The following is a 25,159-nucleotide window of genomic DNA, read 5'->3' as shown; positions in this document are numbered from 1 at the left end:
GGTCTACACCAAGCTCTGTTTAAGGCGGTAGAGAATGGTATTGTAGAGTATATCGAGGAAGTAATGAGGCATTATCCTGATATCGTATGGCTCAAAGATAATTATGGTCTTAACCTCTTCTTCTACGCGGTAAGCCAGCGACAAGAAAAGATCTTTAGCCTGATTTACAATATGGGTGCTAAGAAGAACATCCTCGCTACGGCTTGGGACAAACTCCATAACAATATGCTTCATCATGCCGCGTATCGAGCCCCGGCTTCGCGGCTTAACCTTATCCCCGGTGCAGCTCTTCAGATGCAAAGGGAACTACAATGGTTTAAGGTGATACATTATATTGTTATATGTATAATATAACTACTTCTTGCTACACAAGAAACTAGGCATTAATGTTTATGTAATGCAGGACCCTAGGATTATAACTCTGTTTCGACCATAATCCTAAGAGTTTTTTGATTGCTGTCTTGGAACCAGGAAGTGGAGAGGCTAGTGCAACCGAAGCATCGAAAAATGATTAACTTGAAGCAGAAGAAAACTCCAAAAGCTCTGTTTACAGACCAACACAAGGATCTTGTGGACCAAGGAGAGAAATGGATGAAAGACACAGCGACTTCTTGCACAGTCGTAGCCGCTCTAATCACCACAATGATGTTTTCCTCGGCGTTTACTGTCCCCGGAGGTTACCGCTCAGACAATGGCTTGCCACTCTACATGCGAAAGCACATTTTCAAGATTTTCATCAGCTCCGATGCTATATCTCTTTTCACCTCATGCATGTCTCTCCTAATGTTCCTCGGCATTCTCAAGTCTCGTTACCGTGAAGAGGATTTTCTTCGATCGCTTCCTACGAAACTGATCGTTGGTCTTTTGTCTTTGTTTCTCTCGATGGCGACAATGATGGTGACTTTTGTCGTGACGCTCATGACTCTGGTTGGAGAAAAAAAATCTTGGGTTTCGGCTCAGTTTATGTTGCTCGCGGTGATTCCGCTGGGTATGTTCGTTGTTCTTCAGTTCCCGGTGTTACTTGAGATCTTCTGCTCGACTTATTTCCCTAGGGTTTTTGAAAAGCCTCGCCAGTCTCGGCGGATATTTAAAATTTTCTCTCGAAATTAATGATGATGATCAAGTTAATAACTCTAGCCAATGTTGTGAAACATAGCCGCGGCTGCTACTTCACCAGTGATGTTTGATCAGAGAGTTGGTCTTCTTTTAGTATATCACAGACTGCTATATAGGCAATGCTTTCAAAAGTTCGAAGCGAACCTCAACAAAAAAAAAAGAAAATAAATTGAATATGGTTTGGTGTTTAAGAAATATGATGGCCTCTCTTGATAAATAATAATAATGCAGTCAAATTCATCTCAGCTAATTAATTATTTGCAAACAATTGTACCGATGTTTAAGTTAACTTTTTAGTTATAATATTTCAAATTTTTTATACCAACAATAGTCAACAAGAAAAGAGTGTTTGGTGAAAGTGTTGGTCCTTGGATAGAAAAGATGTACAAGATACGAAAATACCTTTGCTTCGCTTTGCTTCCAATACAATGCCATTTGTCAAGCACATGTTCATTAGAAATTTGGAACGTATGTACATGTGTGTGTATGCGCGTAAAGATTATTACGGCCGGTCCGAACACAGATTAAGAAACTCATGTTTAGTATTGGGATTTTTATGTTCAGAAGATCCATATACTAGATATTTCCAATAATAATTGTGTTATTCAATAGTATATCTTGAATCATACGTAGCGATGGGTGCAAGGCTCTTATCAAAAGCAAATCTGATCTTTCTAGTCCCCACCTTCTCCTATGTGCAATTTAGCTACTACTCAGTCCTCTGATTGACACATGTCCTTACCTGTCTTTGTTTTTCCATGTCTTAATGAAGCTTAGAAGTTAATTAATTCATCTAATCTCATACTCTTTTTTGTGTTTGATCAATTCCTTTCTTTTTCCTTCATCCAAACCATAACTAAACTTTGTTTCATCTAAATTAAACCATAATAATATTTCCTCACGTATACAATTTTCTTTTACTTTATTTGATTCTGAATTACAAAAGAATAAAATGTTGTTGTCTAAAGAAATAAAAGTAGAACAAACAAATATGAACATTTAATATTTTCTAGGATTAAAATTAGTGATTTAATGTCTGATCTGGATCATATGATCATAGGATACAATTAATATGTTACACTGATTAAGTGGTTGTTATCTCTATACTAATCTGAGTTAGTTAAACCACAAAATCAAGACTAGTGTGTTTCGAATAATCAATAAATAAATACAAATTCAAAACACTATAAAGTTTGGTGGAAGCAGTTCTTGAAAGGACCTCTAAACCTTGCAAGTTGCAAGCGAAGCATATGAATCAATGTACTATGCTTACGTGTGTTATGTTATCTTATCTTCACCTTACTTTGCCACAAAGGTTTTACACGTTATATATTCTTTTTTAATATTATTAACTTTCAATTGTTAAAATAGTAACGGTTGCTTTGTTATTAAAATATGTCATTAATATATTTGGACATTTGGTCATGTTCCAAATTACCCAAAACAAGAAAAAAGTTATTTTAATACTATTGATTAATTATAATACTCCTACTAATTGTTAACGAATCATAGGTATTCATGGATGTATGCGTACATCATTGTTTCTTTCCAGCTGTATATGCGGAAATATTAAAACATAAAACATACTATTTCATCTGTCTCATAAAATGATTACTTACCGTTTACACATTTTAAAAAAATAACGATTATTTAGTTTAAATATATTTTTTCTTTTGACTAAATAGATATTATATAATTTTAAACCAATAACAATTCAAAATTTAAAATATTTTTAATGATTAGTTCTTGAATAACAATTCAAAATTTTAAATATTTTCAATGATTAGTTCTTGAAATTTACAAAACATCAATTTTTATGGAACAAAAAAATATCCCAAAACATCAATCTTTATGAGATAGAGGCAGTATTTAATAACTTTTCAGCATTTTTGTTTTGTTTGAATTATTATAATAATATATTTTCGTTTTAAAAAACTTCATATTCGAAAATTATGGTTGTCTTTACAAAGAAATGATCAAATTTTGGTGGACATATGTCCATCAAAGTCACAAACTGAGTTTAAACTAAAGTGTTTCAATATTATCCACAATGAAAAATCATGTAAAACTAAAAGTAAAAGAATCACGATAAGTTAGAAAGAGAAAATCAAAAATAACACTATTAAAAAAAGGTGGGTGTGCAAAATACATTTTTTCTTATTTTCATAAAAAAAAAAAAAATGAGAAACAAAAGAAATGTGATAGATATAAGAAGATTAAAATAGACGTTATGTCTCACCTATATTTGCTCCCTCGTCTTCCTTGTCTAATTCTACTGTCTCAATCCATCAGTTTTATATGGCAAATTCTCCCGCTGCTGCTGCAGCCACCACCGCTACCGACGGTGACTCCCGGCGCCGTCTCTCCGCTTCCATGTAAGTGTACATTATATTACTACCTTCCAATTTATTATTACAAAATCATCTAATTTTGGTTTTGTGTATATGTCTAAGCAGAGAAGCAATATGCAAGAGGAGGTTCCGAAGAAATAGTAAAGGCGGTGGCAGATCGGATATGGTGAAACCGTTTAATATCATAAATTTTCCGACACAAGACAAAAACAGTAGTTGTTGTTGTTGCAGCAAGTATCAGATCGTGAAGCTTCTCTTGTTTATCATTCTCTCTGCTACTCTCTTCTCCATCATCTATTCTCCTGAAGCTTATCATCATTCTCTTTCCCACTCTTCTTCTCGGTAAATCTTTTTCTTTTTCTTTCCATAGCCAACATTTACATTCTTGACCTCAAATAATTTCAAATGCAAAATTTTACGTTTGCGTCTATATATCTCTTACAATATTATCTTAAAATGTTTAAATTAGATGGATATGGAGAAGACAAGATCCACGTTACGCCTCGGATCTGGACATAAACTGGGACGATGTGACCAAAACCCTTGATAGCGTCGAAGAAGGCCGTACGATCGGTGTCTTGAACTTCGATTCGAGTGAGATCCAACGGTGGAGAGAAGTATCCAAGAGAAAGAAAAATGAGGATGAAGAAAATATTGTCTTATTGAATCTAGACTACGCAGACAAGAACGTGACTTGGGACGCACTCTATCCAGAGTGGATCGATGAGGAGCAAGAAACAGAGGTCCCTGTTTGTCCTAATCTCCCGAATATCAAAGTACCTACAAGAAGACTCGATCTGATCGTCGTGAAGCTTCCTTGTAGAAAAGAAGGGAATTGGTCGAGAGACGTCGGGAGATTGCATCTCCAGCTGGCGGCTGCATCAGTGGCAGCTTCGGCGAAAGGGTTTTTCAGGGGACACGTGTTGTTTGTCTCTAGATGTTTCCCGATTCCGAATCTGTTTCGGTGTAAGGATCTCGTGTCTCGGAGAGGCGATGTTTGGTTGTATAAAACTGATCTTGATATCTTGAGAGACAAGCTTCAGCTTCCTGTTGGTTCTTGTGAGCTCTCCCTTCCTCTCGGCATCAAAGGTAAAAGAAAATAAATACCAAAATTACTTGTTTAGATATGAAAATCACGGCTAAGTGAACCAGATTATTTTTTCCTCCCTGAATTTTACAGAGAGGCCAAGCTTAGGAAACCCTAAAAGAGAAGCTTACGCGACAATTCTTCACTCCGCTCACGTTTACGTCTGTGGTGCAATCGCGGCAGCTCAGAGCATAAGACAGTCAGGTTCGACGAGAGACCTAGTTATCCTCGTCGATGACAACATCAGCGGTTATCACCGCAGTGGACTCGAAGCTGCAGGCTGGCAAATCCGGACGATACAGAGGATTCGAAACCCTAAAGCAGAGAAAGATGCTTACAACGAGTGGAACTACAGCAAGTTCCGGCTATGGCAGCTGACTGATTACGACAAAATCATTTTTATCGACGCGGATCTATTAATCTTGAGAAACATCGATTTCTTGTTCTCGATGCCTGAGATCTCAGCTACGGGAAACAATGGAACTCTGTTTAATTCAGGAGTTATGGTGATCGAGCCTTGCAACTGTACGTTTGAGCTTCTTATGGAGCATATAAACGAGATTGAGTCTTACAATGGTGGAGATCAAGGTTACTTAAACGAGGTATTCACATGGTGGCATCGGATTCCGAAACATATGAATTTCTTGAAGCATTTTTGGGTTGGTGATGAAGATGACGTGAGGCGTAAGAAAACAGAGCTTTTTGGAGCAGAGCCACCTATCTTATATGTTCTTCATTACCTTGGAATGAAGCCGTGGTTATGTTACCGTGACTACGACTGTAACTTCAACTCCGACATATTCGTTGAGTTTGCTACTGATATCGCTCACCGGAAATGGTGGATGGTCCACGACGCCATGCCACAGGTATTTCACTCCCTCCTAAAATCCTCATTGAACTCAAAAGAGTCATAACGTAAATTAAAAGACCGCTTCACCTTTTTTCTCTCAAACATTTTTTATCTAAATAAATAAATTAAAAATTACTTACTGTCCAAGTAAAGATTAACCATTTATCTCCAAATATACGAAAATCTTGACGGGTTAATAATTTGGGAAGTTAGGTGCGTAGGCACCAAGTTTTAGTTTGCACATATTGCTTGTAATTTAGCTCAATTTTTATTTTATTTCATATTATTCTAAAAAAAAAAAACTTACATTATTAACAAATCACTTTAGGCTGATTTCTTTATGATTTTAGAAAAATATATATATTAGTTATACTGAAAATTGTGATGGTTTAATAATTAAAATAAATGATATTTTGTAGGAACTTCACCAATTCTGTCATTTGAGATCCAAGCAAAAGGCACAGCTGGAATATGATCGTCGGCAAGCCGAGGCTGCCAATTATACCGACGGTCACTGGAAGCTAAGAGTAAAGGATCCAAGATTCAAGATTTGCATTGATAAATTGTGTAATTGGAAAAGTATGTTGGGGCATTGGGGTGAATCAAATTGGACCGACTACGAGTCTTTTGTTCCCACCCCACCAGCCATCACCTCCGACCGGAGATCATCGTCACTTCCCCACCATAACTTGTGACGCAATTATATATTGTACACACATATTGATGGATTTCATGAGTTTTTTTTTTTTTTGTTTTTGAAATGTTGCTACGAGTTTAGGTAATTATCAATTGTATTTTTGTTACCCTATATAGTTTGTTAAATTGGAATAAAACATTTTTTTGTTTGCAGTTTTACAAAAACCGGAACACAAGTCGTCTATTTACATGCCATTTTTAATACATACATAGATTCAATAATGTTAGAAGATACTCTTTTTTTGTTGGTCAAAAATGTTAGGAAATACTTAAATTCAAATAACTTTTACAAGATGATAGATTATAGACTTATAGCTGAATAACACAAATTAAACTACTTTCTATAATTTCAAAGCTTAATTAGTCGGATCATTGTGTCGTATGCTTACATGTATGCGGCATATTATGTATTTGTCTACGTATGTATGTACGTATTTGAAAAGAATCTTTATTAGTGATTTCCTTAAAATTTAACCAGAAAACAAAATTTTCCTAATTAGTAAATTTACATTCTCGTTTACCATATAATATAATTCAATGTGAAAAAAGTATATAAAAAAGGGAATAAAATCTTTACAGCTATCATTATTGATTCGACATTAATTACTGAGAGAGAAAGAGGAACACCAGAAATAGAAATTCTTGAACTAAGATTTTTATATATTCGCAAACAATGATCAACACCTCTTCATTCAATTAAATTTCACAAAGAATACAGCGAGAGAGAGAGAGAGAGAGAGAACATCACCATGGTTTCTTTTTCATCCTGCTGTCCTTCGACTTCAACATCGACGAAGAAGAATTCAATGAGGTTTCCCCAAATTCAACAAACCGTTTTCAAGAAACCTTATTCTGCTTCCTCTTCTGCGAGAGCTACCAGCTTAATCAAAAGACGAGAGACCGTCTTTAAGAAAGCTAACGAGCTTTCAATTCTGTGTGGTATCGATGTTTGTGTCATCTATTACGGACCAGATGGAGAGCTGAAAACATGGCCAAAAGAGAGGGAGAAGGTCACAGCCCTCGCTCTAAGATACGGCGCATTAAGTGAGAGGAAACGACGCAAAGGAAGGGTTGATCTTTACGAGTTTCTCGACAAGATCAATAACGATGATTCCAAGAAGAAGCAGAATAAGCAGAAGAAGGAGAAGCCAGTGAGACGTGTGGCGAAAGTCAAGTATCCAGTTTGGGACCCTAGGTTTGATAACTACTCTGCGGAGCAACTCTCGGGACTTGTTCAGTCCTTGGAACGTAACCTAACCAGAATCGATCCAACAAAGGGTTCGCGCTGTTGTTGAAGGTCAGGGACAGAGGAAGATACAGTACTTGAACATGGCTAGTCAAGGACCGATGATGCCTAGTACGATGAATCAATATTTTCAACAACAACCAAACCAGCATGTTTCCATGTTTCTGTATAACCATGGGAACGGGAATGTCTCGCAAATCCCAGTCTCTGCATCAGCTTTGAACCAAGGGCAATCTCTGGCTCCGATTCCGTCTGAACTGATGATTCACCCGAATCAGGATGTGGGAAACTACTCGGGGTCACTTGGGGTACAAGGAACTGGGATCAATGGGTGCCAAAACATGAAANAGAGACCGTCTTTAAGAAAGCTAACGAGCTTTCAATTCTGTGTGGTATCGATGTTTGTGTCATCTATTACGGACCAGATGGAGAGCTGAAAACATGGCCAAAAGAGAGGGAGAAGGTCACAGCCCTCGCTCTAAGATACGGCGCATTAAGTGAGAGGAAACGACGCAAAGGAAGGGTTGATCTTTACGAGTTTCTCGACAAGATCAATAACGATGATTCCAAGAAGAAGCAGAATAAGCAGAAGAAGGAGAAGCCAGTGAGACGTGTGGCGAAAGTCAAGTATCCAGTTTGGGACCCTAGGTTTGATAACTACTCTGCGGAGCAACTCTCGGGACTTGTTCAGTCCTTGGAACGTAACCTAACCAGAATCGATCCAACAAAGGGTTCGCGCTGTTGTTGAAGGTCAGGGACAGAGGAAGATACAGTACTTGAACATGGCTAGTCAAGGACCGATGATGCCTAGTACGATGAATCAATATTTTCAACAACAACCAAACCAGCATGTTTCCATGTTTCTGTATAACCATGGGAACGGGAATGTCTCGCAAATCCCAGTCTCTGCATCAGCTTTGAACCAAGGGCAATCTCTGGCTCCGATTCCGTCTGAACTGATGATTCACCCGAATCAGGATGTGGGAAACTACTCGGGGTCACTTGGGGTACAAGGAACTGGGATCAATGGGTGCCAAAACATGAAAATGTTAACCTACAACAACATCAACAGCTTCAATGGTTTCTCAAAACAGATTGACCAGAATTCCAGAGTGGGAAGTTACTCTAGCTTACTCGAGGATGGAATCGATGAGTTTGAGGACAGCCGCAACAACTTCAATGCGGAAGACTATTCAGGGTTTCTTGGGGCGGGTTTCTTGGGGCGCAAGGAACGGTGACTAACGGGATGCAGAACATGAACATGCACGACTACAACAACAACTACAGCGTCAACTCTAATGACCTTTCGCATCAGTTTGGTCAGTTTCAAACACAACAACAACACGGAACGTTCAACTCGGATCAACCTGGAAGCAACTTTAGATCTCCCTATGACCTCCCACAACCTCTCCAATAACTTCATATTTTATTATTGGGTTTTAAATTATCTTTTACATAACTAATTAAGAAGCATATATAATTAATTTTGGTTAGTGCAATTATCAGTTTTGAGACATTATTATATATCTATCTCTGTGTTTTTGGATTATATCTGGTTTTTTTTTTAACACTAAAAAGTGTAATATGAAAGTGTAATTTTGCTAGCTATTCTGAGATTTTTGTTGCTTGTTATACTAATTTCTGAGAATTATATACCCTAGGCAAGCTCTTAAGTTTTAAAAGGGTCACAAAAAAAAAAAAGACAAATCAGAAAATATTTACTTTTTAATTTTAACATCTCTCTCCAATCATCAATTTCACTAAAAAAGGAAAAAAATATATAATGAGATGACAATTGAAAAAAAAAGTAGAAAATATCTGATTGGGGAAAATTATCAAACGGATGAGATTAAAAGTATATAAATAAACGGTTGGATTTGAACTGATGAGTACTTACCTTGTAAACGTGGGACCTATTAGCGAAAGAATTGTAGATTTTCTCCCCAAATAAAAAAAAAAAATAAAAAAAAACACAGAGAACATTGAGAGAGAGTTTTGGTAATTTCGAAGAACCAGCAGAGTTATAAAAAAAAAAAAAAAAAAAAAAACTCGTTGTCGTTCTTCTTCTTCTTTGTTTCGTACATTCGAACAGAGTTAAACACTCGTTGTCGTTCTTCTCCTAGGAGCGAATAATAAGAAGAAGAAGAAGCTGCACTTACTACTTTACTAGACGGTATTTGTCAATTTGGTGGTGAAGAAGCTTTGGTGTTAGGGTTTTTGTTTTGTCTCTTTTTGGTTGTTGATGAATTGCCCTTTTCGATTTCAAGTGAGTTCTGTTTCTCTCTTGTTGTCCAATTTTGATTTTAGGTTTTTTTTTTGGGTTCCCATTAGTTTGTTTTGCTCAATTAAGGTTCTGTGATAAATTACGAGTTAATCTCTGGTACTAATTTCAAATTTTGTGGATTCTATTTGATATGAATGGTTTCACATTGTTGGCCTGTGAGTGTGTGTTATATAAACTCGTAGACTATGATGTAATGTGACAAAGAAATTGGGTGGTGCTTTCAATAGATTAACATCAAATCCACTTAAAGAGGTTTAAATCCTTATACATCTTTTGCTAATTTTTAATTATGAACTTCTTCTCTGCAGATTTTGTTTGGTGCTTACACTGGTTTTTAAGCCTTTAGGGGTTGGAGAAAGATGAGTGGTTTGGAAAGAACACGTGTTTCAAAGTTGGGCTCTATGGAAGAGACGCACCATCATCATCCTAGCCTAAATGCAAACTCTGCTTCTTATAATAACCGTGACAAAGAGTCCGAGCCTGTCCGTTTCAATGCAGAGAGTAATGGACCTGGCAGGAGGTCGGACGACCATCACCCCGGTGAAGCTAGGACTAGAAGCAGAGTTTCACAGAATAACGATAACACTTATTATTCTGAACAAGATGATACTAGGCAACAATTTTTCCCTAGGTTAGTTGTTTGAGTTGCTATAAACAAGTTAGAAAGGTAGAGATTCTTATTGATCTGTTCTTCCGTTCTTACTTTTATGCCTCTTTTTTCCAGGAGTGGAAGTAGAAGTAATAGCAGGAGTAGAAGCCGTACCAGAAGCCCAGTCTATAGAGCTAGACGAGATGCAGGATCTTACGACAGACAACACAAGACCAGAACTCTAGTTTCTCCTACGCCAATAAGGGAATTCCATAAGAGAGGCAGTGGTCATCAGTTTGATCAAAGCAACGGTTATGGTTGGGAAGATAATACTAGAAAGCCAAGGGAATCTAAATATCACACCGATGATTTCAGAGGAGAGGCGATGATGAAACGCTCGAGGTCTTCTGACTATAACACTGAGTTTCCCGAGGACTATTCGAGAAATGGCTTCTCAGACCAAAGATTGAGACGGCACAGAAGCGGATAGACGGGAGAGAAAGTAACTCAAAGATGGGATGGTGATGGTGGAAGAGAATTCCATAGGAGTTACAATATCCCTTGCAAGTTTTTGGCTGCAGGGTTCTGTCGTAATGGCAAGTATTGCAGGTTTTCTCATGATGGTGCTGATAGAAAGCAGCTTCGAGACAACAACTTTTGTAGACAGGACCGTAACAATCATAGTGGTGGTCATAATAAATGGAATGATGTTGAAAGATTGGATAATACAAGATTAGGTGGGACAGAAGTATCTCGTGCCAGTAAGGGAGTTTCTGAATCTAAAGGGAACGGTAGTAGCTGGATTGATGACATGGAGATGTCTCCTGATTGGAATTATGGAGTTAAACCTTTAAAGAACCCTGTGAAGGAAGAGGTTGGTGTTGGCATAATTGGTCAGAGTTCTCAATCTGGAGTTCAGAGTAATGGTATGTTTTCACATGGTGACAAAACTGTGGTTGAGAAACCTATAGCTGCTTCACATCAGAGTCATAGTCACCCAGTGAACGTCACTCCCGTTCAAGGTTTCAGTCAGAATCATAATGTCTTGCCGTACCTAAGCTCACCAACTCCTGGAGGAAGTCAACAAGTGCTAGCTACTGCTGCTACAGATCTCTCAGTAGGCTCGAAATTGAGCAATCTTGAGAGTGGAAAAGTTTATCAAAATAATCATCAATCAACTGTAGAGAAACCTGTTTTGGTCCAAAATACAGTGAGTAAGGAGCAACTCGATAAGATCACCAACATCTCAGCAACTATAGCGCAGTTTCTTGCAAATGGGCAGCCTATTCCACAGCTTAAGCAGGCATTGCAGATGCCTCCGCATTCAGAATCTTCCATGGCTATTCAACCAAACCAGGCCACTACCACCGCTGTGCATACTCAGAGTAATGTAACGAGTAGTAATCCAAATCAGCTAATGAGCACTGGCGCCGAAGGAGTCCCAGCGGTAACTGCATTGCAGGTAAGCAATGTCAATGGGATTCAGGATCTTACGCTAAATCCGAAGGGTTGTGAGGACAAAGGGAACAAAAAGACTGATGAAGCTAGCAAAGAAGAAGAGGACGGTAAGAAAACTGGACAAGACACCAATGATGCTGAGAATATTGTAGATGAAGATGTTGATGATGATGGTGTAGGAAGTGACGAAGAGAACAAGAAAGGGAAAGACCCAAAAGAAATGCGGGCGTTTAAGTTTGCGCTTGTTGAGGTTGTAAAGGAGCTTCTAAAACCAGCTTGGAAAGAAGGTAAGATGGACAAAGATGTTTACAAAAACATAGTGAAGAAGGTAGTTGAGAAAGTGACTGTTACAATGCAAAGTGGAAACGTTCCTCAAACACAAGAGAAGATTGACCAATACCTATCTGCTTCGAAACCAAAACTTACCAAGCTCGTGCAGGTTCCTCCTTCATAAATAATGCTTTTTAAAACTTAATCAACTGCAAGCATAATGTTCCTAATCCTAGCCATTGTTTTGTGTGTTTTGTTTTCAACTCCAGGCATATATCAGCAAAATCAAGAAGACCTAAATTGAATCTGACTCCCATATTGTCTTAATACAATTCCATTCTTTCTATCATCATACAGCTTTAAGAGCTGCATTGGAAAATGTTGTGAACTTTATAAAATACCTGCTTAATCTTTAAAGAAAGATGAGAAGATCAGGTGAGGCTTTGTTGTCCCCATTAACTTCAGTTCTGTAGATATTACCTAGAGACTTTGTCCCATCATTTTTTTTTTCTTCTTCTTTTTTTGACATAATGATATTGTCCAAACTGATAGACCAAGTTGCGTTTGTCTTTTACCATATAGAACCAATTTCAGTGATCCTTCATCTCTTGTGTTGTTCTCACCACAAGTTATAGAAGTACTAAACTCGTTCCTGATATGTAACTTATCAAATTGAAATCGGAATTATTGTTGTTAAATTGGATACTGAAGAAAGCTGGAGTACACCGAGGAGTACAATTGGTATTTTAACCGATTCAAACCGGCCTGAAGAGTTGCCTTAACCGGTCTATACCACCGTTTTCCCCGCCATTTAACTCTTCTCTTCTCTGTAAATTTGGTGAGAAAATAATAAACAAAATTGGGAATTTGGTGAGAAAATAAAAAAATTGGGATCTTTTCATCTTCTCATAGACTCATAGTGACTGATACACTTCTGAAACGAAGATGGCTTCGTCCACATCTAAAACCCTAATGGATTTTTTTCAACCTGCCAACAAACGTCTCGTCGGTTTGGGTTCTGAAGCAAACTCGCCGCCTCGTTTAACCGTTGCAAGTTCCGCCGCCGATGACTCATCTGGATTTACACCTGAACAGGTCGCTCGCGCCGAGTTCAACAAGTTCGTCGCCAAATCCAAGCGTAACCTCGCCGTCTGCTCCGAGAAGGTCACAAAAGCGAAAGGTTTGATTTTTTTTTTTTTGTTTTCTCTATCTTCTTTTAGTTTGTTGAACGTTACAGTTCCCTTAAGGGTTATACGAATCTGAATTGATTTTGGGGATGGCAATTGCAGCTGAAGGAAGATGCTATGTGCCGTTGAGTGAGCTTTTAGTGGAAGAATCATGGCTTAAAGCTCTTCCTGGTGAATTGCATAAACCTTACGCCAAAACCCTTTCTGATATCCTCGAACGTGAGATCAATGCTGACGGTAAAAGCCCTCCGATTTATCCACCGCAGCATTTGGTTTTCAATGCCCTTAATACAACTTCTTTTGATCGAGTCAAGGTTGTTATTATTGGACAGGTACATACAGCATTTGGACTCAAAACTTTGGTTTCTTTGAGGATTTTGTTTATGAGTTAACTAAGTTTTTGACTATGTTTGATTAGGATCCTTACCATGGACCTGGTCAAGCTATGGGTTTGTCTTTCTCTGTGCCTGAAGGAGAAAAGCTTCCTTCTAGTCTTTTGAACATATTTAAGGAGCTTCAGAAAGATGTTGGCTGTTCCATCCCACGTCATGGTAATCTACAGAAATGGGCTGTGCAGGTAAATGGAGTTCCTTTATGACCTCTCTCTACTTATTTGTGTCATCAGTTCTCAGTTTACTTGGAGAAGATAAAAAAATTCACTTTTGAATCTCTTTGTTTAGGGTGTGTTGCTGCTGAATGCCGTTCTTACAGGTAATGTTTCCTATGGCTTGACGACCTTATGAGTTTAAAACTGTCAAAATCCTGCAATTCTTCTTACAAATATGTTGGTTACCTTGGCTTCTAATTCAGTAAGGAGTAAACAGCCTAATTCACATGCAAAGAAAGGGTGGGAACAATTCACTGATGCCGTTATTCAAAGCATCTCACAGCAGAAGGAAGGTGTTGTTTTTCTCCTCTGGGGGAGATACGCTCAAGAGAAATCCAAGTAGGTTTCGTTTAATGAATGTGATATATGAGAAGATTAGCTCATTTTGACTTCCAACACACTAGACACTAGACTTGTAGATTTCGCACCCTATGCATCTTTATTGTTTTTATCTTGTATGACTACAGGTTGATAGATGCGACTAAGCATCATATACTCACAGCAGCTCATCCATCTGGTTTGTCGGCACATAGAGGCTTCTTCGACTGCAGGTTAGCTCAAGTCCAGTACACCTTTTTGCAAGATATGACATGACCTGCAATGATCTGCATGTTGTACCTTTTGACAGGCATTTCTCTCGCGCAAACCACATATTTGAGCAAATGGGGATTCCTCCCATTGACTGGCAACTTTAACATCTTAACCTTAGGCTTAATGCCAAGACGAAGTGTAATATTTCTCGGGAAGCCTAGCATTTTTTGCAGTTCTTTTTTTTTGTGAAGAGAGCTTCAAGTTCTTAACAGTTCTAATGCCTTTTTTTTTTTTTGTGGATTATGTTATCACGGAACCCTAGCATAGGCTGTTGAAGTAGTTGTATCTGAGTATGGCTCAGTAATGGCACACTGTCTTCATTTTGTAGCTTTAAAGAATGGTTTTAACTGTGTATTATATATGTATGGAACGCAAGAAGCTGTAAGTTCTATTATTGACGACTGCTAAAAAGACATTTCTATGTAACCCCTTTGAATTTCGAGTCCAAAGGCATGTCAGGGAAACAATAATTTTACAATCTTAAAACAAAATTTACAGGAGCAACTGCTCCTATACTCTATAATCATGAATTTCACAAAAGGTACACACTCTGCTAATCTGCATTACCTGTTAGCTCGACGTATGATGATTTTTCTGAATTGACCAAAACAAGCTCCAAACCTAGGAGGACACATAGAGAAAATACTCGGCTAGGATTTTCTTCTTGTTCTTTTCATGTCTTATGTCTCTTCCTCAATTTCCTTATGGTTGGCAAGTGCCATTCAATTGAATGTGGACATCCGAAAAACAACAAAAGATTCCGGCAGCTCTTTTCACCATCTTCTTCTGTTCCTTGAGAACTTAAATGGCTTAAGTAAGTCTTGCCTTCATAAATATAGCTAAGCTGTTGCCACAACAAAACACTTAACCCAATCGCCACAGAAACACTTGCCACAAAGAGATAGACTAGGACAAGGCCTCGAACGGAGATGAAGACAGCGTTGGCTATGTAAGCAAAAGATATATTCTTCACTGCTCTCAGAACCGATAAACTATTACCATGCGCCACATGGGCCACCTCAGATGCATACGCAGCTCTATTTTCCATAGGTGGCAAGATGTGAATCACAGAATACACACACATAACAGCAGCATAGATTGTGCTAATGACGGCTGAGATAAGAAATGCTATAAATTGTTTGTGATTCCCCGCACCAACACAGTTCCCAATCTGCAAATACAACACAAGGAGAGTCCTTAGCCAGTGAATAAGAACAATGAGCTTTAAGGTATTGGAGACAAAGTCAACAAGATTGGGGAAGATTAGAGGGTCGTATGAAATGGAATGATAAACTTGGTACAAGTCTATGTGGTTTATGTAAGCGCTAAATTTGAAATTTAATCATCCATAGTGTATCACCACACAATGTACACTCAAAAGGCCACTCTATTTTCAGCCCTTAATGTGAAAATGATATATGTAATAACCAAAGAGAAACCTGAAAAAAACATGAGACTTACAAAGGGGCAATGGTGATCCATGTCCAAGACACACATGCGACACGTGCGGCAGTGATGAGTTCTAGGTGACTTGGGCTTGGAGCAGTAGTTACAAAAGGTATAGTTGTTAAGTGCGCCATTCCCTACTCCAGGGTGGGTTCCATAAAGGATATTTGGTGGTCTCCCGGCGCATTTAAAAGCAACAAGAATAAATGTTGAGAGCGTTGATGTCGCCAGACACGCTGTCGTAATACAATGAAAAATTCCGCAAGCCAAGCTGATTGAAAACAAGACAGGATATGCAGCCCAAATCCCACCACCTGAAGTATTTTTCCAAAAGAGTATTCAACAGAGAAACGGGAAAGCTTAATTTTTCAACATAATGTTAGTTCTTATTTAGAGAGACTTACATATCACAAAGAGCATAAAAACTGCCAGAATAACGACAAAACACCGGTCACGGAAACGTCTCAACCCAAAGCTTTTGGTTTCAGGTCTGACTGGATTCTGATTCGTGATTGCACCACACCATCCACACTTGAAAACAGGTGCATATGATGGAAGAACAAGGTTTAGCCCACATCCCCAACAAACTGCTTCGTAATCCTCATTTATGTTTGTAACAAAACTCCCCTAGAAGAAAAAAAAAAAAAAAAACAGTTATATTTGTTACGGCCTATCGCTATTTCACAGTTATCTCTTTCAAACCTATTCTCCAAGAGAACGGTCCCACTATATCAAGGGCACTCTACTATCGGATGGCCTCAATGCATAAACACTGTCACTAACACTAACACAATCCAGCTTCATGATTTCCTAGACAGTATTATGTTATCTGAACATTTCTCTATCAGATACCGATGATTGAGAAGTTATAATATTCCCTTTCTTTCCCTATCATTAAGCAAGTATTATGAAAAGAGAAAGGTCAAGTATAATGCCAGATTTGATAAAAAGTTTCATCCTTTGTCAATCATTATAGTCTGAAAACTAGTTGACAAGACCCTATTGACATTCATAAGCTTTTCCAAAACCCACACTTTTAAGCATACCAGCTAAATCTCCTAAACCAGTACGAAAAAGCAAAGCTTGCCAAAACTCAGAGATGTTGAGATGAAATCTTTTAAAGCCTATGCTAGTGAAAATAAAGTCAAAGAGAGGAGAAGGATCCACTAACCTGAGAAGACTCTTCCATAGGTATCCGAGATACAAGAAAAAACAAGGTTTCTTCTTAAGAAATCCCAGATGATTGATGAGAGTTCAACAATCATAAACTCAAAGAGAACCCAAAAAGCTCTGAATAAGCAACATATCCTAAACCAATAGAAACCCAATCAATCATCAGCTAACCAGAGGAGTTGAATTTATAGGTTTAATCTGATGTAAGAAACACGTCTCGCTGAAGAATCATCCGTCAGAGAATATTCGAAATCTCTAATCTTTGGGCGACGACCAGAGAACTAACAGCTCCCTTAAAGCTACGGTCTTTTCACAAAGATCTGATTAACCCTCTCAATTGCTTGACCACGACACAAGGCATCTGAAAGATTATTGAGAAATTCAAAAAACGGCCTATTCCTCTATAGATCAATTCACCGTTGGTCGTCGACGGCGATTGGGACACAGTAAACACCGGGAATTTTTATGATCGGAGGTTTGGGAAGAAGAAGAGGAGAAGCATGATGAACTCAGGCGGCGAAGAAATGATATTAATTCTTGTTAATTTACATATCTCTCCCTCCCCATTATTATTTTAATTCTTATTTTTGGTCCCATTCTATAATCTTATACTAATAAAGTGTTTGACAAAAAAAATATATATATATATAATTCTCATATATATATATATAATAAAGTAAAATTCTTTCAATGTTCTAATAAGTAAATATTTTATATAATTACCACAATATTATCATTTGTTAGGAAGTAAGTAAATAATACAATATAAATAAAAAGTTTTGTGCCAAAAAATTAATTAATTTTATTCTAAAATAATATCAAGATATGGAAAATATGGAAAAAATCAATTAATTTCATTCTAAAATATTATCAAGATATAAAAAATATAGAAATCTTATTATATAAAGTTGAGTTTTGAAAGTTAGTCATTAACAGAATTTTGACACGTGTCAAGTTATCAATCTGAGGTTTTGACATGTGTAAAAGTTAATTTGAATATTAAAAAAATAGTTCACATTTTATAATAATATGTATTTATCTATACAAGAAAATTCTATTCCAAAAACAAAGGGAATATTTACCCAATGCAGCAAGGAAAGTGGATTACTATAAATATGTATATTGAGACTTACAATAAAAAAAAACCAAAAACTAAATTTGGGTATAATAACATGAAAACCAAAGTGACAAATCCAGAATATGAGAAACGATGAGCAAATTGCTATGATAGAGAAGACAATTACAGATGAACCTCATCTATGGTTGGATTTAACTACGCTTCAGACATGTAAGTAAATTATTGCTTCACATATATCTCCCACTATTTTTACGTCATATTTGTTTTAATCTTTCATTGTCTAAGATAGTTTACAAAATATAGGGTCCTCAATTTACAACTACGCAGCTTAGAAATTGGTAAGAACTTTTATTATATTATATTACAAAATTTTGCAACACTTTAATCTAATCAAAAATATGTATTGTAGGATTTACCACATAAGATCAAGATCAAAGGCAAATCAAACTACCAAGCAGTCAAAACCATCGAATTTAACTATTGATAAGAATCAAGATAACCATGTCCAATGGAGCAACCTATATGGGTTGCTCAAAAATAAACTAATCACATAATTAATATTAAACTAATCAAAGCAACCCACTAAATACTTAAATCAAAAATCATCCTTCCACTAAAGAAACCTATGAAGGTTTCTCAATCATTAAAATAATTTTTTTTTAAACTACTGCTTATTAATTTTCAAATTTAAATAATTTTAAAATGACAAAAAAATTATTTAAATTACTTATATTACATTTAACAGGGAAACAAAAATATTTTACAGAATTCGGGAATATTAAACACTAGATAAGGCCCACGTTATTACGCGAGTAAAAATTAATAAAAAAATATTAAGAATAATTAAGTAGTAATTTACATGTTTTTAGATTTTATCTTGTAGATTATAGGGGAGAGGTTTTGGTGACTAAAGACATAGAGTTGGTTAAGCACCGGTTTAAATATAATAGCTGTCATTTGTTTTGTTATACTGTAACTGAGTTTTTCCAACTCGATGGAGATGAAGATAACCGGAGTAAACTGGTGTCGACTAGGTGAAAAGAGATGTGGTTTTTGTTATTGCTCCCAAAATTAATGGGATTGTATATATCGCATATCCCACCTTTGTTTTTTTGTGAGGGTAGATACTTTCATCAACGGTGACACAAATACCGTTACATAATCATTGCACAGGCCAATCCAGTCTTTATTATTTAATTTAATTAATTAGTTTATAAGTTCTGGAAGTTTATTAGTTAGTAGATTTAATTTTATTTAAAAATCTAGCCTAATCATATTATTAATCGAACTTTCCTTTTTTAATCGTCTTCATTAAATAACCAAAATAAATCAAAGTTGGGAAAGAAATAAAGCACGTGACTTGTAAACCATATAAACCTATAATTTGTTAAATTTTCTTTTGACAATTAAAAATATATATTATTATTTAGTCATTTATAATCATTTCTTCATGGCAATAGAATATTACTACTGGAAAAATATTGGAGGAGAGACTATTCGACAAAATGTTTGGATCATTTGAGCTAGCAAACATCATCATTGATCTATCTTTTGATTCTTTGACCAAAAGATTCTCAAAACTACTGAAGTGGGTGTTTGGGTGGATCAGGGCTTGGATAGCTTACATTATTCTCCTGGGGAAGGCTATTCTCATTGGATCTAAGAGTCCAGAAGAAGAAAATAGGCACCTCATTAACACCATGAAAGCGAAAATGGAAATAATGGAGAGAAAGCTGAAAATTGATGAAGTAAACAAGCAGTTGTTTAATGTCATGATTACGAAACTTGAAGAAATGAGAACCATGTCTTTATGGATGGAAGTTGATTCTTGGGAAGAAATGGTAATGTAGGAATTAGGTTTCCATAATGAATTTGTTTAAGGGGGGAAACAAATTCAATAGAGTTATCTCTCTAGAAAATAGATCTAAGCCTTGGAATTTAAAAGTAAAGAAGTAGAACTCAAAAGAATTAGGGTTTATTGCTAAGAACAAGAGGAGAACTCAATTATTGTATTCGATTCTGGATACCTTACAATGGAGAAGTATCCCCCTCTTTATACATGCTCTAAGATTACAATATATATTCACTTTCCTTATCGGACGAAGTGAGATATGGAAAGCTGCCTCATTGCTTCATTCGGCCGCCGTGCCGAAGTGGAAGTCGGCTCCTTCTTCTTCAAGGTGACACTTTGGCCGAACTGACTTCTCGTTGACCTAATCAAGCCCTTAACCGGTTTCCCGGTGAACTAATCAATTAGTATTTCTGGTTTAGCTCGGTATGTCGGGGGTGCTGAATCCCGTACCAACAGGTAAACATGTTAGGGGATAAAAGACTTGACTCCATTGAATCAATGGTTCAAAAAGTGTTAATCAATGTACAAAAGAAACACAGACTTTTTAGAGATTTTGACTCTAATTTTGAATTTAAATTCTAATTTACAAACCTTAATCTCAGATGAGATTTTAGAGATTTACCTTTGAAAAAGAGAAGAAAATGAAGAAATAAATCAGATTTGATTTTGACCAAAAATTCAAATCTCATCTGATTTATTTTGAATATCTTCATTAGTTCGAAATAAATCAGTTCGTCTTGCGTTATTGCCTTTCGCTTATCTGAGGGTTAGTTTTGTGTTTTAACATTAATATCTAACTCTTTATGTTTTTTTTTCTCCTCATCTTTTTAGTTTACAAGGCTAAATGATGATGTCATTGGACATAATGAAGTTTTTTCTTCCGTTGGTGTCAATTACGCATATTTTACATGGAAGAGCTTTAATGCTCTCAGATTAAGCACTGATTGGATCATGGTTTGAGCCAATGCTTGGGGTTTCATTTCCAGAGTTGTTTTGCTTAATCTTAGCTTTTTCTCTCACACTTTGTGTTTAAAAGTCACATTTTTCCTTTCGCCAAACAAAAGACTTTGTTTATTTAAATCCTAGTTTATAATATTTCTTTGTTGTTAAATATTTTCTAATATTTAAGTCACAATTGTATTATTTACTTCCTAACAAATAATAATATTATGGTAACTATATAAAATTTTGATAAATGATACCTCATTAGAAAATATATAATTACTAGATGGGTAATGAAAAATGATATAATATTTTTTTAGTATAACAGTGTAATTAAATTTATTAAATATGAAAATAATAGATTTAAATTTGAGAAAATAACACATGTGAAAATAATAGAGTGTCACTTGTCAACTTATTCGAGCATGAGTTTGAGAAAATCTTACTTTATTATATAAAATATTATCAATTTATTTTATTTTAAAATAATTTAAAGATAGAAAATATGATATTTTTTTATTTTTTAAACAAAATATCAATTTTTGGTATGATCAATTTATTTATTAGATAAAGTAAAATAATTGGATAATGTAAACAGCTTAAACAGGGATTAGTTAATCATTATAATAATTTATTGTGTATTAATTCGTTAAAATATAATTCCCTCAATACATTTTAATATATTAATTGTCATACAATTTATGTTTTATAATAAAAGTGAAAAAACACAATCAAAACATAAATATCATTCTAAAAACAAAACATAAAACATGCTAACCAAAAAAAAAAAAACATAAAGCAAAAACAAATTTCTTATAAATATCAAAACAAAGTGTGTGTGTGTGTAAAGGTGGAGATGAAACCATCTTTCATGCGTTACGGGATTGCCCTTCCAACGTGGGCATCTGGAACCGTATTGTACCTACACGACAAAGACAAGTTTTCTTTAATAGTACAGTTTTGGAATGGTTACATAGCAACTTGAGTGACACAAATGCAGGGATAGAGTGTCCATGGCCAACAATGTTTGCTGTCGATGTTTGGTGGGCATGGAAATGGTGATGTGGGTATGTCTTTGGAGCGGTTGGGAAATGTCGGGATAGAGTAAAGTTTGTGACAAATACAGCTACTGAAGCATGGAAGGCGCACCAGGGGTCGCCGATTGGGACAGCGAGACATAATACACTTACGAAAATGATTAGTTGGATACCGCCTAAAGAAGGCTGGATGTGAGTGAATACACATGGAGCATCCCATGGTAATCCGGGTTTGGCCACATCTGGTGGCGTGTTATGTGATGCGAGTGGTTGTTGGCAAGGGGGTTTTGTATTAGATATTGGGGTTTGTTCAGCGGTTTTGGCAGAATTATGGAGGGTTTATTACGAACTTTACATTGCATGGGGGAAGAGTATCAGCTGGTTGGAGTTAGAGGTTGATTCAGAACTGGTGGTGGGGTTTTCAACGAAAGGGGTTGCGGACACGCATCTTTTGGCTTTTCTAATATGCTTGTATCATGGCTTCTTATCTATGGACTGGATAGTCTCTATTGCACATTTATATAAAAAAGCAAACCGTATTGAGGATAGTTTAATTCACTATGCTTTCACGTTACCTATAGGATTTCAATTTTTAGAGTCTTGTCTGTTAAGTATCGAATCATTTGTCCAAGGAAATGTGTTTCCAAAGCTCATGCGTGCTTACTTTTTATTTTAAATAAATTACAGGGGATCAATCCCTATTTACTACAAAAGAATAAAAAACAAAGTTTTCATCAGTCATCGTATTTTACGCTTCACATAATTCTATAGATATGTAATTTTTTATGATAATTATTATTAAATTTATTTTAAAATAACTAAATATATTTCAATATATATTAGTTATAAAATATTGTATAATTGCGTTTAGCCACAAACTTTTCTAGTTAATGATTTTTTTGACAACCTCCTCCTGCAAATAATACCAAAAATTTCGACACTTGTAAAACTTGGGAGTCAAGTGTCGTAAGTCAACCCAAATCATACAATTAATGGTAAGATTAACATCAGCTTGTGAGATGTACGGTTCAGATTTACAAAGAAAAAAAAAAGAAAAGAAAAAAAAAAAAAGACAAGACCGACTCTTCGATTTTCCCAAAACCAGAACCAAAAGAATCTATATAAATTACAAATCTCCTGTCAAAAAAAAAAAACCCTAAACCTTTTAAGATTCTCGTTAAACCTAGCTGTAGCAGCAATCTCTCTCGTTTCTGATCGGAGCCATGAGCAAGTCTAGCAAGAAATCAGACACCAAAGTAGCGATCTTTCTTCATCTTCTTCTCACTCTGTTTTGTCTGTGAAGACAATTATGAACTCTGTGTTATTATTATTTTTTAATCTTTGATTTTCTAGGTTGAAGCTGCACCACCTGCTTCAATGACAAAGCCACTCAAGAAAGGTACTGTTTTTTTTTTTATACGTTGTGTAAAAATCTGTGGTTTCTCTTAATTGTGGTTTCATTCACCAAAGCTCAAAAACTGGAATTATTGTGTCGTGAAGCAATTTTATGATTTTGTTACATACGCTCATCACAATCTCACATGCACTTAATAGATTTGTTTGGTTAATTCATCTTCAATTTGTTAACAGTCCCAATTTTTCTTGGATTCTCGACTCTGGCTCATTACTTTTCTGCTTGGACGATTTGGGGATTTGTTTGTTGATTGAATCATTGTATTATGTTGTGTTGAACGAGTGTGATTACAAATTTCTCAACAATTATGTTCTATTTTTTTATAATTTCTTTGTTAGGTAAGAGAGATGCGGAACAGGATTTGGACATCCAAGTTTCGAAGAAGCAGAAGAAAGACTTGATTGCTGCTGTTCAGAAGGAGAAAGCTGCGAAGAAAATACCAAAGAAGGTAGAGACTAGCAGTTCTGACTCATCTGATTCTGAGGAAGAGCAGAAGGTAAAAAACTTCGATCTCGTTGTGTAATTTGTATAAAGCAATGTGACAAATGTAGTTTAAGTTGAGTTTAAACTGAGTACAATGTTCTGTCTATACTCATCTTGTCTCTTTAATTTGCTGCTGTTCAGAAGGAGAAAGCTGCGAAAAAAATACCGAAGAAGGTAGAAACTAGCAGTTCTGACTCTTCTGATTCTGAGGAAGAGCAGAAGGTAAAAACTTCAATCTCTTTGTGTAAAATGTATAAAGCAATGTGATGAATTTAGTTAAGTTGAGTTTAAACTGAGTACTATGTTTCTGTCTATACTCATCTTGTCTCTTTAATTTGCTGCTGTTCAAAAGGAGAAAGCTGCGAAAAAAATACCGAAGAAGGTAGAAACTAGCAGTTCTGACTCTTCTGATTCTGAGGAAGAGCAGAAGGTAAAAACTTCAATCTCGTTGTGTAATTTGTATAAAGCAATGTGCAAAATTTAGTTAAGTTGAGTTTAAACTGAGTACTATGTTTCTGTCTATACTCATCTTGTCTCTTTAATTTGCTTTTTAGACTAAGAAGACTACTAAGAAAGTTACTGCAAAGGAACCTCCATCTAAGCTGAAGGATGACTCTTCTGAAGACGATGATGATTCTTCTTCGGATGAGGTAGGGATTGCATTACCGAACTTCTCTCAATGCTATTGCATTGCCCCTTTTTTTTTTTTTTTTTTAATATTGATTTATACATATAGGAACCTGCCCCTGCAAAGAAGCAACCTGAACCTCTAAAGAAAGACAAGGTAGATAGCAGCTCATCGGAGGATGATTCTTCTTCAGACGAGGTGTGTTTTGCTGCATCATTTCACGTTAGCTCAATGTTAGAGGGGATGTCATCAGCTTAGTTTGCAATTGTGTCTTTTAAAAAATTGTTAGGAAACCGCCCCTGTGAAGAAGCAAACAGCAAAAGCTCTTAAGAGTTCAAAGGTCGAGAGCAGTTCATCAGAGGATGATTCTGAGGTAAGAGTTGTGTTACACATGTTAGCTCATAATTACAACCTAATATCATATGCTTAGCTGAAATTCTTTTTTTTTTTCCTTTTATATAACTTGATTAGGAACCTGCCCCTGCAAAGACGCAACCTGTTAAGAAAGACAGCTCATCCGAGGATGATTCTTCTTCAGATGAGGTATGAGTTGTTGCATCATTACATGTTAGATGAATGTGAAAGCTTAATTTGAAATTTGTTTGTTTAATAAAACTTTGTTAGGAAACTGCCCCTGTGAAGAAGGTAGCGTCAGTTCCTAAGAAGGACAAGGCAGACAGCAGTTCATCTGATGATGGATCTTCATCTGACGAGGTAAACATTGCGTTTTTACATGTTAGCTTAATGTTACAAGAATATCATAAGCTTATTTTG

At 36.1% G+C, this 25,159-nt stretch overlaps 7 protein-coding genes and 1 pseudogene across 12 annotated transcripts in view; 7 read left to right on the top strand and 1 right to left on the bottom strand.

The window, feature by feature from the left end:
* The window catches only part of LOC104705430 (protein ACCELERATED CELL DEATH 6-like), a 3,693-nt gene extending 2,336 nt beyond the window's left edge, over positions 1-1,357 (top strand). Inside the window, exons 5-6 of the mRNA XM_010421441.2 lie at positions 14-321; positions 472-1,357. Of these exons, the coding sequence (XP_010419743.1) occupies positions 14-321; positions 472-1,110 (947 nt within the window). The 3' untranslated portion in view covers positions 1,111-1,357. The remainder of the gene's footprint in view (positions 1-13; positions 322-471) is intronic.
* Positions 3,357-6,212, top strand: LOC104783622 (UDP-glucuronate:xylan alpha-glucuronosyltransferase 1). Its single transcript, XM_010508759.2, has 5 exons — positions 3,357-3,491; positions 3,573-3,809; positions 3,937-4,556; positions 4,648-5,420; positions 5,824-6,212. Exons 1-5 carry the CDS (start codon positions 3,415-3,417, stop codon positions 6,097-6,099), a joined length of 1,983 nt encoding a protein of 660 aa, XP_010507061.1. The 5' UTR covers positions 3,357-3,414; the 3' UTR covers positions 6,100-6,212.
* LOC104705423 (agamous-like MADS-box protein AGL103) lies at positions 6,907-7,690 on the top strand (the record flags this gene model as incomplete). Its single annotated transcript, XM_019246191.1, is given in 2 exon segments — positions 6,907-7,365; positions 7,367-7,690. Coding segments are annotated over 2 exon segments (783 nt in total), but the record flags the coding sequence as incomplete, so codon positions are not given.
* On the top strand, positions 7,693-8,763 carry LOC104705414 (annotated as a pseudogene).
* On the top strand, positions 9,308-12,498 carry LOC104783611 (zinc finger CCCH domain-containing protein 38-like). The gene is given in 4 exon segments (XM_019226753.1): positions 9,308-9,519; positions 9,939-10,261; positions 10,355-12,116; positions 12,217-12,498. Coding segments are annotated over 3 exon segments (2,064 nt in total). The 5' UTR covers positions 9,308-9,519; positions 9,939-9,989; the 3' UTR covers positions 12,247-12,498.
* LOC104783607 (uracil-DNA glycosylase, mitochondrial-like) lies at positions 12,795-14,686 on the top strand. The gene is made up of 7 exons (XM_010508744.2): positions 12,795-13,127; positions 13,237-13,466; positions 13,553-13,711; positions 13,815-13,845; positions 13,945-14,080; positions 14,209-14,292; positions 14,370-14,686. The coding sequence occupies exons 1-7, from the start codon at positions 12,893-12,895 to the stop codon at positions 14,434-14,436; spliced, it is 942 nt and encodes a 313-aa protein (XP_010507046.1). The 5' UTR covers positions 12,795-12,892; the 3' UTR covers positions 14,437-14,686.
* On the bottom strand, positions 14,710-16,967 carry LOC104783599 (protein S-acyltransferase 11). The gene is made up of 4 exons (XM_010508740.2): positions 16,950-16,967; positions 16,183-16,405; positions 15,794-16,092; positions 14,710-15,503 (listed from the first exon to the last, which is right to left on the bottom strand). The coding sequence occupies exons 1-4, from the start codon at positions 16,965-16,967 to the stop codon at positions 15,006-15,008; spliced, it is 1,038 nt and encodes a 345-aa protein (XP_010507042.1). The 3' UTR covers positions 14,710-15,005.
* LOC104783584 (nucleolin 2-like) overlaps positions 22,988-25,159 on the top strand; it is a 5,976-nt gene continuing 3,804 nt past the window's right edge. The window contains exons 1-10 of one of the 6 annotated variants that reach the window (XM_010508730.1): positions 22,988-23,116; positions 23,214-23,259; positions 23,613-23,770; positions 23,902-23,979; positions 24,110-24,187; positions 24,312-24,407; positions 24,494-24,583; positions 24,675-24,758; positions 24,857-24,928; positions 25,010-25,099. In XM_010508730.1, the coding sequence (XP_010507032.1) occupies positions 23,084-23,116; positions 23,214-23,259; positions 23,613-23,770; positions 23,902-23,979; positions 24,110-24,187; positions 24,312-24,407; positions 24,494-24,583; positions 24,675-24,758; positions 24,857-24,928; positions 25,010-25,099 (825 nt within the window). In that variant the 5' untranslated portion in view covers positions 22,988-23,083. Of the gene's footprint in view, positions 23,117-23,213; positions 23,260-23,612; positions 23,771-23,898; positions 23,980-24,109; positions 24,188-24,311; positions 24,408-24,493; positions 24,584-24,674; positions 24,759-24,856; positions 24,929-25,009; positions 25,100-25,159 lie in introns of all 6 variants that reach the window. The other 5 variants (XM_019247021.1, XM_010508726.1, XM_019247025.1 and 2 more) reach the window with 5 other exon arrangements.

Source organism: Camelina sativa, chromosome 1 (genome assembly GCF_000633955.1).
Source record: "Camelina sativa cultivar DH55 chromosome 1, Cs, whole genome shotgun sequence".
NCBI classification, from domain to species: Eukaryota; Viridiplantae; Streptophyta; class Magnoliopsida; order Brassicales; family Brassicaceae; genus Camelina; species Camelina sativa.
The sequence above is the reverse complement of the archived record's forward strand: the minus strand, read 5'-3'. Positions and strand labels throughout refer to the sequence as shown.

What these genes read in the sequence shown, in the direction of transcription:
- LOC104783622 (XM_010508759.2), top strand. Translation starts at nt 3,415, where the DNA reads ATGGCAAATTCTCCCGCTGCTGCTGCAGCCACCACCGCTACCGACGGT. An exon ending in CGCCGTCTCTCCGCTTCCAT is followed by an intron (nt 3,492 to 3,572) that starts GTAAGTGTACAT and finishes ATGTCTAAGCAG; the next exon opens with AGAAGCAATATGCAAGAGGA. An exon ending in CCTTCCTCTCGGCATCAAAG is followed by an intron (nt 4,557 to 4,647) that starts GTAAAAGAAAAT and finishes TGAATTTTACAG; the next exon opens with AGAGGCCAAGCTTAGGAAAC.
- LOC104783607 (XM_010508744.2), top strand. Translation starts at nt 12,893, where the DNA reads ATGGCTTCGTCCACATCTAAAACCCTAATGGATTTTTTTCAACCTGCC. An exon ending in AGGTTGTTATTATTGGACAG is followed by an intron (nt 13,467 to 13,552) that starts GTACATACAGCA and finishes ATGTTTGATTAG; the next exon opens with GATCCTTACCATGGACCTGG. An exon ending in GCTGAATGCCGTTCTTACAG is followed by an intron (nt 13,846 to 13,944) that starts GTAATGTTTCCT and finishes CTTCTAATTCAG; the next exon opens with TAAGGAGTAAACAGCCTAAT.
- LOC104783599 (XM_010508740.2), bottom strand. An exon ending in TTTTATGCTCTTTGTGATAT is followed by an intron (nt 16,093 to 16,182) that starts GTAAGTCTCTCT and finishes AAAATACTTCAG; the next exon opens with GTGGTGGGATTTGGGCTGCA. An exon ending in TGGATCACCATTGCCCCTTT is followed by an intron (nt 15,504 to 15,793) that starts GTAAGTCTCATG and finishes TTGTATTTGCAG; the next exon opens with ATTGGGAACTGTGTTGGTGC.